Source organism: Lynx rufus, unplaced genomic scaffold (genome assembly GCF_022079265.1).
Source record: "Lynx rufus isolate CCGP_SWC_20201006 ecotype Redwood Valley unplaced genomic scaffold, mLynRuf1.p SCAF_1, whole genome shotgun sequence".
Taxonomy (NCBI): Eukaryota; Metazoa; Chordata; class Mammalia; order Carnivora; family Felidae; genus Lynx; species Lynx rufus.
The window spans coordinates 143361628-143374300 of record NW_025814823.1 but is presented as its reverse complement, the minus strand read 5'-3'; the positions used below and the strand labels follow the sequence as shown (position 1 = coordinate 143374300).

The window sequence follows — 12673 nt, the reverse complement described above, 5'->3', positions numbered from 1 at the left end:
AACCTGAGTACTAGATAAGCTTCTTGTTATTAAGGTGGCATTGTTTCTTTTCCATCTTAATAAACAGAGCTAGAAGTACACGCATACCACATTATGTCCATTTCAGGTACGTATATATGTCTTTTAAACTGAATTCTTACCCATACCTCCCACTGTAGTCTAATACTATGAAGTTCATTTTAGCCTTTTCCTTATTCATATCTGTAACTTGTTTACCCAACACCAAGAAACCTGGAGGCACCTGGGTGGCTCACTCAGTTAAGCACCTGGCTCTTGATTTTGGCTTAGGTCATGATCCCACAGTTCTTAAGTTCGAGCCCCGTGTTGGACTCCGCGTTGACATTGTGGAGCCTGCTTGGGATTCTCTCTCTCTCTCCCTTTCTTTCTGTCCCTCCCCCTGCTCACACTCTCTCTCTCTGTCTCTCAAAATAAATAAATTAATTTTAAAAAATACTGAGAAACCTGATTCTTATTACCCACAGTATATTTACTTACTTTTTTAATCTCAGAAAGCACAGAAAATAGTTGTTGAATTACTAAATAAAACCACTGCAAGAAAATACAAACAAACCCTTACCAACTGGAGATCAGTATGATTCTTTTTGTCCTTAGCCTGTATCCAAAGTTTATTGGGTGAGTTCTTCCACTCCTCTGCAATTGGCTAGGTTCTTCATTTGAAACACATTTATGTTTGTGTCATATTCCATTTTAAATGTATTTTATTTCCCATTCTTCTTCATTTTATAGCATGCATTTAATGAGTATATGAAACATTAGTGTGGTTCCAAAAATCAGAACTATTCAGAAAGATGTCTTTGGAGAAGTATGAGCCCCTTCAGTCCAGACTACCCTAGTTTCTGTCCCATTCTTCCTACCCCCCGTATCCATCTGCCACCCGTCGGTAACCAGTCACATTAGTTTCTGGTTGATCCTTTCTCTGTTTCTTTTTACACAAATGAACAGATCTATTTGTTTACCCTCTCCTCCCTTTTTTTAAATGATTACATCCACTAGATTATTCTTTTGCACTTTGCTTCTTTAACATGAAACATATTGTAGAGATCACTCTGTCAGTTCATACAGATCTTGTCATGTTTGTTACAGTTGTATAGTACTTCATTTCTATGTGTTGATAGTTTATTTAGCCACTCCTTTGTATGGGTATTTAGGCTATTTCCAGTGTTCTGCAACAATACTACAAGTAATATTGTGCATAGGTATTTTGTTATCATTGGAGGTGTGTATTCAGGATAGTTTTTTTTTTTTTTTTTTTTTTTTTTTTTAGTAATCTGTACACTCAACATGGGGCTTGAGCTCATTTTGACCCCAAGATCAAGAGTCTCATGGTTGGGCACCTGAGTGGCTCAGTCAGTTAAGTGTCCAACTTCAGCTCAGGTCACGATCCTGTGGTTTGTGAGTTCGAGTCCCACATCAGGCTCTGTGCTGACAGCTCAGAGCCTGGAGCCTGCTTTGGATCCTGTGTCTGTCTGTCTGTCTGTCTCTCTCTCTCTCTCTCTCTGCCCCTCCCCCACACGCACGCACGCTCTCTCTCTCTCTCTCTCTGTCTCTCTCTCTCTCTCTCTCTCTCTCTCAAAAATAAGTAAACACTAAAAAAACAAAAAAGAATCTCATGGTCTTCTGACTGAGCCACCCACAGGAAAGATTCTTAGAAGCAAGATTTCTTAGTGAGAAGATAAACACATAAGTAGTTTTGTTAAATATTGTCCAGTTTCCCTCCATAATGAATTGTGGCAGTGCTCACTCACACCACCAGCATGAGTGCATGTGTCTCCATAGCCTCACCAACAAAATGTGTGGTTATACTTCTTAATTGTGTGATAGGTGAAAAATGGTATCTCTTGTGTATCTCATATTATGAGTCACATGAACTTCTTTCATAAGCTTAAAGATCTTTTCAGTATCTTTTTGTATATGTGTGGATTGGGTGTTCATGTCTTTTGCCTTTTCTCGATAGGTTTTTTGGTCCTTTTTCAAGAGTTCTTTGTATTCAGGAGTTCTTTATATATCTGATTACATGTTACAAATATTTTCTCCCAATTTGTTGTTTTTTTTACTTTTTCCAAGATAGTGTTGCTTTATGTAGTAGTCAGATTGATTCCTTTCTTTACTTGCTTGTGGCTTATGAATAATAGAGTTAGTTAACTCTTCTAAACTGAGATAATATAGGAATTTATCCATATTTCCCTCTAGCACTTACAAGGTTTCATTTTTTACTTTTAGATCTTCGAGTACTTGGGGTTTATTTTTTTGTGTATGGTATGAGATGGGTATCCAATTCCATCTTTTTCTAAATGCCTGTCCAGTTATCTCATTACCATTTATTTAAAACATCATTCTTTTTTCCAGAGATTGGAGATACTTGATTTCTATGTGTATTTTGATCTATTGCTGGACTTCCTGTTCCACCCCATTGGTCACTCTATGCATGTGTCAGTACCACACTGCATTAATTGTAAAAGCTTTAATGTCTGGGAAGGCCAGTTAATCTTCACAGCGTTTCTTCTTCATTGCTTTTCTAAATATTCTTACATATTTATTTTATCATATGAACTTCATTATTAACTTCAATACCAGTTTTTGTGTCAACTAAAAATGTAGCTCTAGGGGCGCCTGGGTGGCGCAGTCGGTTAAGCGTCCGACTTCAGCCAGGTCACGATCTCGCGGTCCGGGAGTTCGAGCACCGCGTCAGGCTCTGGGCTGATGGCTCAGAGCCTGGAGCCTGTTTCCGATTCTGTGTCTCCCTCTCTCTCTGCCCCTCCCCCGTTCATGCTCTGTCTCTCTCTGTCCCAAAAATAAATAAACGTTGAAAAAAAAAAAATTTTTTTAAAAATGTAGCTCTATAAAAAACTTTTATTGGGATTGCTTAAAATTTATTTAGGAGTGTTTTAAGGTTTTTGTGTGTTTTTGCATATTTCTTGTTTATCCATATTTTGTCTTTTTTTGTTTCAAATGGGATTTTTTCTATCACTGTATTTGATTATTGTGTGTATATGTTGAATTCTGTATGCTTACTTTATATGCTGCTACCTGACTATTTTATTACTTGAGGCTGTTTTGTCATTTATTGCACTGATTCAGTAAGATTTTTTTGGTACGGTAACACATAATTTGCAAACAGAGGTAATTTTATTTATTTCTCCAATTCTTATGCCTCTGTTGATTTTTCTTGTCGAATTACACCTTAAAAACAGTAGTAAAGGGGCACCTCTGAGATTCAGTCGATTGAGTGTCCAACTCTTGATATGGGCTGGGGTCATGATCTCAGGGTCATGAGATTGAGCCCCACGTCTGTGCTGTCAGCACAGAGCCTGGTTACGATTCTCTCTGCCCCTTCCCCACTCACATGCTTACACATGTGCTCTCTCTCTCAAAATAAATAAATAACCATTAAAAACAAAACAATGGTATAGTGTTAAACGGTAGTGGAGTTAAGGGCTAATTTTGTCCCTTATCTTAGTGAAAATGCCTCTATTATTTTTCCATTAATTAAAATGCTGGATTTAACACTAAAATATATTTTATCATATTATGAGACTGCCTTTCCTGTTTTTTGGGTGTTTTTACCAAAAATTTTGTTAATGCCTTTTTTTAAGTATCTTTGGAGATAGCCATAATTCCCTCCCTAGATCTATTAATATGTTTTGTTTTATTAATAGATTTTCTAATACCAAACCACCCTTGCATTACTGGAATAAGTACCGTTATCTATGATACATTATTCTCTTAATGTGGTTTTAGATTTTCATCTTTTATTATTTATAATTTTTACATGATACTCATTTGTAATATTGGTCTGTAATTTTCTTCCTTTGTGGGGAAGCTGTATTTATAAGATTTAGGTATCAAGGTTATACTTCATACAAAGTTATACTTCAGGAGTGCCTGGGTGGCTCGGTTGAGCATCTGATTCTTGATTTCAGCTCAGGTCACCAATCCCATGTTCAGATGCTCAACCGACTGAGCCACCCAGGTGCCCCTTAAAAAACAATTTTTTGGGGGGGATGCCTGGGTGGCTCAGTCTGCTGAGCGTCCTGACTTCAGCTCAGGTCATAATCTCACAGTTCGTGAGTTTGAGCCCCGCATCGGGCTCTGTGAGGACAGCTCGGAGCCTGGAACCTGCTTCGGATTCTGTGTCGCCCTCTCTCTCTCTGTCCCTCCCCAGCTTGCACTCTGTCTCTCCCTCTCTCAAAAATAAATAAAACATTAAAAAAAATTTTAGAGAAAATTTTTTTAAAGTTGTACTTCCGTTATACTTCATACACTTTCTTCATTTTCTGTGCTGTGGCGTCATGGATGTCATATTGCAGCTATCTGATCTTTGAGCATTTAATAAAGCTCTTCTTTGACACCATCAGGGCCTGGTGCATTTTTTGTGTAGTTCCTGGATTATTCTGTCTTCTGTAGCTATTGGACTGTTTAAGTTTTCCATCTAGCTTTCATATATTCAGCAAGAACTCCTATTTTATATAGTTGTTCATTATCCTTTTCTTCTTGATTAAAGTTAAGCAGTGGTGTGTCCATTTCATTAAATTAAAAAAAAATTTTTTTTAACGTTTATTTGCTTTTGAGAGAGACAGACAGAGTGTGAGCAGGGGAACGGCAGAAAGAGAGGGAGACACAGAACCTGAAGCAGGCTCCAGACTCCAAGCCGTCAGCACAGAGCCTGACGTGGGCTCGAATTCACAAACCGTGAGATCATGACCTGAACCGAAGTCAGATGCTTAACCAACTGAGCCACCCAGGCATCCCTAAAAAAAAATGTTTTTTAATGTTTATTTTTGAGAGAGAGAGAGAGAGAGAGAGAGAGAGAGAGAGATAAAGTGCGAGTAAGGAAGGGTCAGAAAGAGGAGACACAGAATCTAAAGCAGGCTCCAGGCTCTGAGCTGTCAGCATAGAGCCCAGTGCGGGGCTTGAACTCACAAACTGTGAGATCATGACCTGAGCTGAAGTCAGATGCTTAACTGACTGAGCTAACCAGGCACCCCTATTTCGTTAAATTATTTTAAAAATACTTGGTTTGGTTCATCAGTGTCACTGTCTTTCTATCCTCTACCTTATGAATTTCTCCTTTTATCTTTACTATTCCTGCTTCATGCTTTATTTTGGTTGACTTTTTTATTTTTCTAGCATTTTAAGAAGAGAATTTAATTCCTTTATTTTTATTCTTTCACTTTTATTTATACATGTGTAAGGCTATAGATTTTCCTCTGTTGCTCTAAAGTGTATTCCATAGATTCTGGTATTTAGTATTTTCATTATCATTATTTCCTGAAATTCTGTAATTTTGGTTTAATTTACCTTGCATGCAAGAGGTGTTTAAAAGAAGGTGCTTTAGGGGTGCCTGGGTGACTCAGTTAGTTAAGCATTCTGACTCTTGATTTTGGCTCAGGTCATGATCTCACAGTTTGTGAGTTCAAGCCCCACTTCAGGGATTGGGGATTCTCTCCCTCCTCACTCTGTACCTATCCCCACCTCATGCTCGCTTGCTTGCTTTCTCTGTCTCTCTCTCAGGATAAATAAATGAGCATTACAAAAAATAAAGGGATGCCTGGGTGGTTCTTTCAGGTGACTGTCTGACTCTTGATTTGAGCTCAGATCAAGATCTCACAGTTTTTGAGTTCGAGCCCTGCATTAGGTTCTGCTCTGAAAGTGCAGAGCCTGCTTGGGATTCTCTCCCTCCTCTCTCTGCGCACCCATCCCACCGCCCACCATTCACTTGTGTGCTCAGTTGTGCGCGCACTCTCTCTCTCTCTCTCTCTCTCTCTCAGAATAAATAAACATTACAAAAAATAAAGGGCAGGATAAATTCTGTCGGTTAAGTGTCCAACTCTTGATTTCAGCTCAGGTCATGATCTCATAGTTAATGAGTTTGAACCCCACGTTGGGCTTTGTGTAGAGCCTGCTTGGGATTCTCTCTGCCCCTCCCCTCCCCCCAAATAAATAAATAAACTTTAAAAAAATAAAAAATAAATAAAAGAAAGATCATGGCTTGAGCCTGAATCATGAGTTGGACACCCAACCAACTGGGCCACCCAGGCACCCCTAGTAACCATCATCCATCCTTGTTTTATTCTTTGAGATATATTATTTTATTATTTTTTATATTATTTTTTAACCATCATCCGTCCTTGTTTTATTCTTTGATATATATTACATATAGTACATGGTCCTTTCTTTGAAGTTTCCACAATAATCTGTTGGTTGGATGAAGCTTATCTTTAGTGGATGGTTCCCGAAGAGCTTATGGTTTTAAGCTGTTTTTTTAAAAGACTTAGTACTTGGGTGACAGGTAGATATAAAATCCTTGGTTTGTAATTTTCTTTCTTTGAGTTTCTTGAAAATGCCGCTCCATTATTACCTTGTTTTTATGTCTCTTTTGAGAAATCTATTCCAGTCTAGATGCCTGGCCTTGGAAGTTTAGAACCCATTCTGTTTGTATGCCCTGAGGATTTTTCCTTTATATTTAAAATCTAATAGTTTTACTAAGATAATTCTGAGAATTGATTGTTGAGGGTCAGTTTTCTCAGGTACTTGGTGGGCCCTTTTAATTTGTAGATTCAGGTCTGCCTTTATTTCCAGGAAGTTTTCTTGTGTAAAAGTTTTAAATATTAACTTTGTCTTATTGGGGTGTTTTCTTCTTCAGGAGCTCCAGTGATACGTAACTGGATTGGATTTTTTTGTCTTCTGTTTCAACCACTTTCTCTCTGATTTTTTTTTATATAAATGTTTATTTAATTGAGAGAGAGAGAGAGAATACGGGCCGGGGACAGACAGAGAGAGAGGGAGAGAGAGGATATGAAGCAGGCTCCAGGCTCCAAGCTGACAGTGGAAATCCCAATCTTGGAGCTTGAGCTCATGAACTGTGAGATCATGACCTGAGCTGAAGTCGGACACTTAACTGACTTGAGCCACCCAGCCACCCCACATTCCCTTGAGTGTTGAAAAATAATAATTGAATAAACTATTTTTTTTGCAAATGTATTTTTTATTTTATAATTCAGTCTTTATTTCTGATGTGATTTTGCCTTTTTCTTCTGTTTCTATCAAGCTTTAATCACTCCTCATTTTTTTTTGTTTTTGTTTTTTTGGCCCATTTCTGTTTTTCGTGTTTAATATCTGACTCAGGCTCTATTTTGAATGCTTGACAGTATTTAAAGTTTATTTTGGGTGTAATGTCTACACCCAACATGAAGCTCAAACTCATGACCCTAAGATCAAAAATTCCATGCTCTTTCCCTTTTAAAAAAAAATATTTTTTCAAGTTTATTTACTTATTTTGAGAGAGAGAGAGGAAGAGAACAAGCACAAGCCAGGAAGAGGCAGAGAGAGGGAGAGAGAATCCCAAAGAGGCTCAACGCTGTTGGCGCAGAGCCCAACTTAGGCCTCAAACTCACAAAGCATGAGATCATGACCTGAGCCGAAATCAAGAGTTGGACACTTAACTGACTGAGCTACCTTTGTGCCCAAGAGTCCCATGCTCTTCTGACTGAGCCAGCCAGGTGCCCTGTTTGATGATATTTAATTTCCAGTGGAGTCTTCTGTTTTCTTGTGCTTCATAGTTGGTTTTTTGTGGGGACTTGTATTTTCATTCAGTGAAGTGTCTAGAGTTTCATTTTCTGTTTTCATCTTACTATAGTTTCCGTAGATGAAGATATGTCACATCTTTGGTGGAGTGAGTGGCAGTTTTGGGTAGTTTACCAGTTCTTAGTTAAAAACCACTCACTTTTTGGGAGACAGGTAAGAGAGAAAGCTTGGGAAATGTCTTTGCTGGAAATTGAAGTTTGTATTGTTCTGTTTCTTCTAGTAACTTTGAAGTTGTGAAGTTTGTGTGGTTTTATTCTTGTCATTGATTTATTTAGTTAGGGAGGATGGTTAGGAGATTTCAGTGTATGCAGTCACCATTACCTCAGCTTCCCGGAAGTCTGTTTTGTTTGCTTTTTGTTGCGAGTATCCTCAATCTAGATTGCATGCTGCATTCAAACGAGAACCATCTTTGTTTATTCTCTGCTTTATCTCTATTTCTAGTACATAGAAGATGCTTAGTAAATAATTGTTAAATAGCTCTTCTTCAGAATTTGTGTGTGTGTGTGTGTGTGTGTGTGTCTGTTGCCCCTTTTTTTCTGTTGAAATACTAGTTCTTGCTTTGATGATTTATATATGTCTTGTTACATATGAAGGTTGATGATCTAATAGGGCAGTATATCTTACTTATATCAGCTTAAGATGTGAATCAGATATCCAAGACAATTTTCCTGTAACTTTTATTTAGATTAAAAATGCAGGATTTAAACTGTTAGAAAATGAACCTGATCTGGTCCCATCTATGATGGTAATAATTGTATAAATTTTTTTTAATGTTTATTTATTTTTGAGAGAGAGGGAGAGAAAGAGTGTGAGCAGGGGAGGGGCAGAGAGAGGGAGGGAGACACATAATCTGGAGCAGGCTCCAGGCTCTGAGCTGTCAGCACAGAGCCCAGCGTGGGGCTTGAACCCATGAGCTGTGAGATCATGACCTAAGATGCAAGTCAGATGCCTAACCGACTGTGTCACCCAGGAGCCTCTGTAAAAAAATTTTTTTAATCACTCTAGTGTTTAGGCTCTATATCTAACACAGAGAGTGACCTTCTACCCATTAAGATTTTATACTTTTTTTTTTAATATTTATTTATTGCTAAGGGAGAGAGAAAGAGGGAGAGAGAGAACCTCAAGCACTGTCAGCACCGAACCCAACATGGGGTTCGAACTCACCAACCATGAGATCATAACCTGAGCTGAAATCAAGGACCGGATGCTTAACCATCTGAGCCACCCAGACACCCCTTTATACTTTGAATTATTGCCCTTTAAAACATTCGAAGGGCCTCCATTGCTTTATCAGGACTGAACCAGGTCTGGATGCCCCTGGCACATGGTTACCTGTCAGGGAAGGAGAAGAGGAAATTAGTAGCACACAAGTGGTTATAAGTAGAAGAATAAGTTAGGACTGAAAATAAACGGCAAGAAGAGGCTTGGAAAACATGGACATAAGGTGGACTACTGGGAAGTGCCCGCAAACCAGGGCTCCAATTGCTTTGTGTTGGCCCATGTGCACAGCGTTGGCCATTCTTGCTCTAGGATTATATTCTCTGCTTCAGAATAGACCAGCACTGTCAGCACTGTATTGGATCCCTTTTGTTACCTGCCTACTAAAATTCCTCCAATCAGAGAAATGGTTGAGAGTATGAAACTCTGTCTAGAGAGAACAATGCAATTTTAATAGCTGAGGAAATTTGGTGTTTTGCATGCTTCCATTGAAAATGTTTGGATGTTTCATTGATTGGCAAGGAGAACAAAGAAGGCTTTCATTTTAAGGAAGGCTTTAGAGGGCATAATGGGTGGTGCCTGGTGAAGTGGGTGTTTTCTAGTGAACGACATTTGGTCTATTTTTATAGTTGGAAACATTCTACTCTTAAGCTTATTGTTTAAGCAAGCAAGAGAGCATACTGTGCAATCATGAGTGGAATTTTTACATTTGATCCCAGGCTCTTTTTTCTCCCTCATAGTTTGGAGCCTCCATGAATGTGCCTATGAATTTATAAGTATTTTATTGGTTTCAGATCCTGCTCTCAGTTTACTTATCTTCTCTTTGTGGATTGTTCAAAGGAAAAAGATTAGAAACATACTGGGAAATATCTAACAGTAAATGCTTTTTTTTTTTAACTTTTTTTTAATGTTTGTTTATTTTTGAGAGAGAGACAGAGCATGAGCAGGGGAGGGGCAGAGAGACAGGGAGACACAGAATCTGAAGCAGACTCAGGCTCTGAGCTGTCGGCACAGAGCCCAACGTCGGGCTCCAACCACAAACCGTGAGATCATGACCTGAGCCAAAGTCGGACGCTTAACGAACTGAGCCACCCAGGTGCCGCTCATCAGTAAATGCTTTAATATTAGATTGGGATTTCTTAAATTCTTCATTTATAACTCATTTGAGCTGCTGTATTACTTTATTATATTTTCCCAGGTTCTTGCAGCTCCTCTGTGACATTCTTGCTTAGGCCTTTCTCTTAGTTATTTCTGTCAGAGTAAGTGAACATTTATGTTCAGAATCCTAGATCAGGATTACTTTCTTCTGTGTATTCAAGCCAAATTCCCAGTTATTTTTCTCAAAAGTTGAATTTTTACAGGTATTTTAAGAGAAGTAAATATAAAAAGTAAAAATACCCATAATCCTAACAACTGCAACCATTTCCTATTATGTACAGTAATTTCCAGTGGTTGTCCTCATGCATACCAATTTTTGTCTATTTGCACTCTGCTGCTTGGTATTGTTTTTTTCATTTAACATTTACCGGATTCTTTCAAAAATTAAAAAAAAAGTGTTCTACCACCCTTTAGACTTGCTGTAATTTTTTAGAGATTTACACTTAAATGATGCATTAACACTTGAAACATAATGTTTTCTCGGGCTGATTCATATTGTATTATTAACACCAAAATTTTGTCTTTGTTCCATATAATTTATATATGTAAATGTAATTTGTGTCAATCACTTAATTCCTCTCAGATGTAAAAGTGAGCTTTCCTGGGGGCGCCTGGGTGGCTCAGTTGGTTAAGCGTCAGACTTCAGCTCAGGTAGTGATCCCATAGTTTGTGGAATCAAGCCTTGTGTTGGGCTCTGTGCTGACAGCTCAGAGCCTGGAGCTTGCTTCAGATTCTGTATCTCCTCTCTCTCTATCCCTCTCCTGCTTATGCTCTGTCTCTGTCTCTCAAAAATAAATAAACTTCTAAAAAATTTAAGGGGCGCCTGGGTGGCTCACTTGGTTAAGTGTTCGACTTTGGCTCAGGTCATGATCTCACAGTCCATGGATTCAAGCCCTGCTCTGTGCTGACAGCTCACAGACTGGAGCCTGCTTTGGATTCTGTGTCTTTCTCTCCCTCCCCCTCTTTCTGTCTCTCTCTCTCTCTCTCTCCCCTGCTTGTGTTCTCTTTCTCAAAAATAAATTACATTTGAAAAATTTAAAAAGTGAGGTTTCCTGGGGTACCTAGGTGGCTTAGTCAGTTAAGCTTTCCAACTCTTGATCTCTGGGTTGTGAATTGAAGTCCTGTGTTGGACATCATGCTGAGTGTGGAACCTACTTTAAAAAAAAAAAAATGAGCTTTCCAGAAAGAATATATAACTTTCTATGAATTGCTTATCTGAATAGCTTATTTAAAGTGTAATAGTCTGTTTTCTGCCGTTTTTCTCATTTAGAATTTTTAACCAAATTTAAGTCTCTAGCTCACTATATCCTTTTGTTTTTTAGAGTCACTTATTATATTTGTTATGCTTAGGAACATTTTTAGAGCAGTAATAACTTCTAATTTTTAAGTATGCTGGACTTCATTCTGTTTTTTAAAAAAAATCTTGTCATGTACCTTTACTTCCCTTTTGTCGTTTTCTCTTCTTTCCATGATTTGCAGTATATTGGAATGTCAGCTTTCTAATTCCCTCATATGTATACTTAGTACACGTCTTGACTATAGTTTTTAGCCCTTGAGCTGTTTGCTCTGCCACCTTGATCCATTTGATAGGCAAAACAAAGAATAATGAACATGCTCAGAGGTTCCTAAAACCACATTTTAGAAAGTTGTCTTCCCACAATCTTTCTCAGGAATTGCTAATGAGGAGAAAAAAATTTGTCTTTTTCTCTGTTTGCTTTCACCTGAGTGTGTTCGCAATTGTGCAATAAGAAGAATAGGCAGGCAGAAATTGACATGAGATGTAGCTAATCCACAAAATGGGTCTTTAATCCTATCTAAGTATTTGAAGTGCCTGAAGGGTTGCCTAGCACAAAGTAAGCAATCAGCAAGTTTTTGTCGGGTGGATGGATGGATGGATTCATGAACAAGCCTGTCCATAAAACGCATGGATTTCTCAGATGGCAAAATTCTAAAAATCTCTTTAATTGGTACTACCTTGAGATTCAGAAACTCATCCTCCTACTCGTCCACGTGCATTAACTACCAGAATATTAGTAATAACAAAAGTTATATTGCTTTCTAAGTCATGAACTGACCTGTGTATATATATCACACTTTTGTTTCTAAAGGAAGTAGAAATTCGGAACAAAGACCTGGAGGGACAGCTGTCTGACTTAGAGCAACGTCTGGAGAAAAGTCAGAATGAACAAGAAGCTTTTCGCAATAACCTGAAGACACTCTTAGAAATTCTTGATGGAAAAATATTTGAACTAACAGAGTTACGAGATAACTTGGCCAAGCTACTAGAATGCAGCTAAGAAAAGTTAAATTTCAGTGCCAATTGATTAAAAAATACACTGTCTCTCTTCATAGGACTGTTTGGGCTCTGCATCAAGATCGCACAAAAAAAATTGAATATCATTCCTCCTCCAGGAGGATGATCTTTTGAAAATTGGAATTGTATATTTCAGTGTAAATTTTAGAATTCAGCTTGTAGCTAGTTGGGGAAAAAAAAAAAGATGAAAACTTGAACTACAAATTACCTCCATGTATATTATTGGCCATAGTTAACTAGAAAGTTATAAATAGACACTTAATGCAATCTTTTTTTTCTGATATTAGCCAATGGGAGAATTAACAATGTCTGGGTCACATCCCCTTTTTGTGTTCAACACAGTGAAGGTTATCTGCTTCTTAAATTAATTTATTTATG

The 12673-nt window shown here is 38.0% G+C and overlaps 1 protein-coding gene across 1 annotated transcript in view; it reads left to right on the top strand.

Moving 5' to 3' along the window:
- HOMER1 (homer scaffold protein 1) overlaps nt 1–12357 on the top strand; it is a 133192-nt gene extending 120835 nt beyond the window's left edge. The window contains exon 10 of the mRNA XM_047070328.1: nt 12090–12357. Within this exon, the coding sequence (XP_046926284.1) occupies nt 12090–12278 (189 nt within the window). The 3' untranslated portion in view covers nt 12279–12357. The remainder of the gene's footprint in view (nt 1–12089) is intronic.
- Nucleotides 12358–12673: the final 316 nt, after the last annotated feature.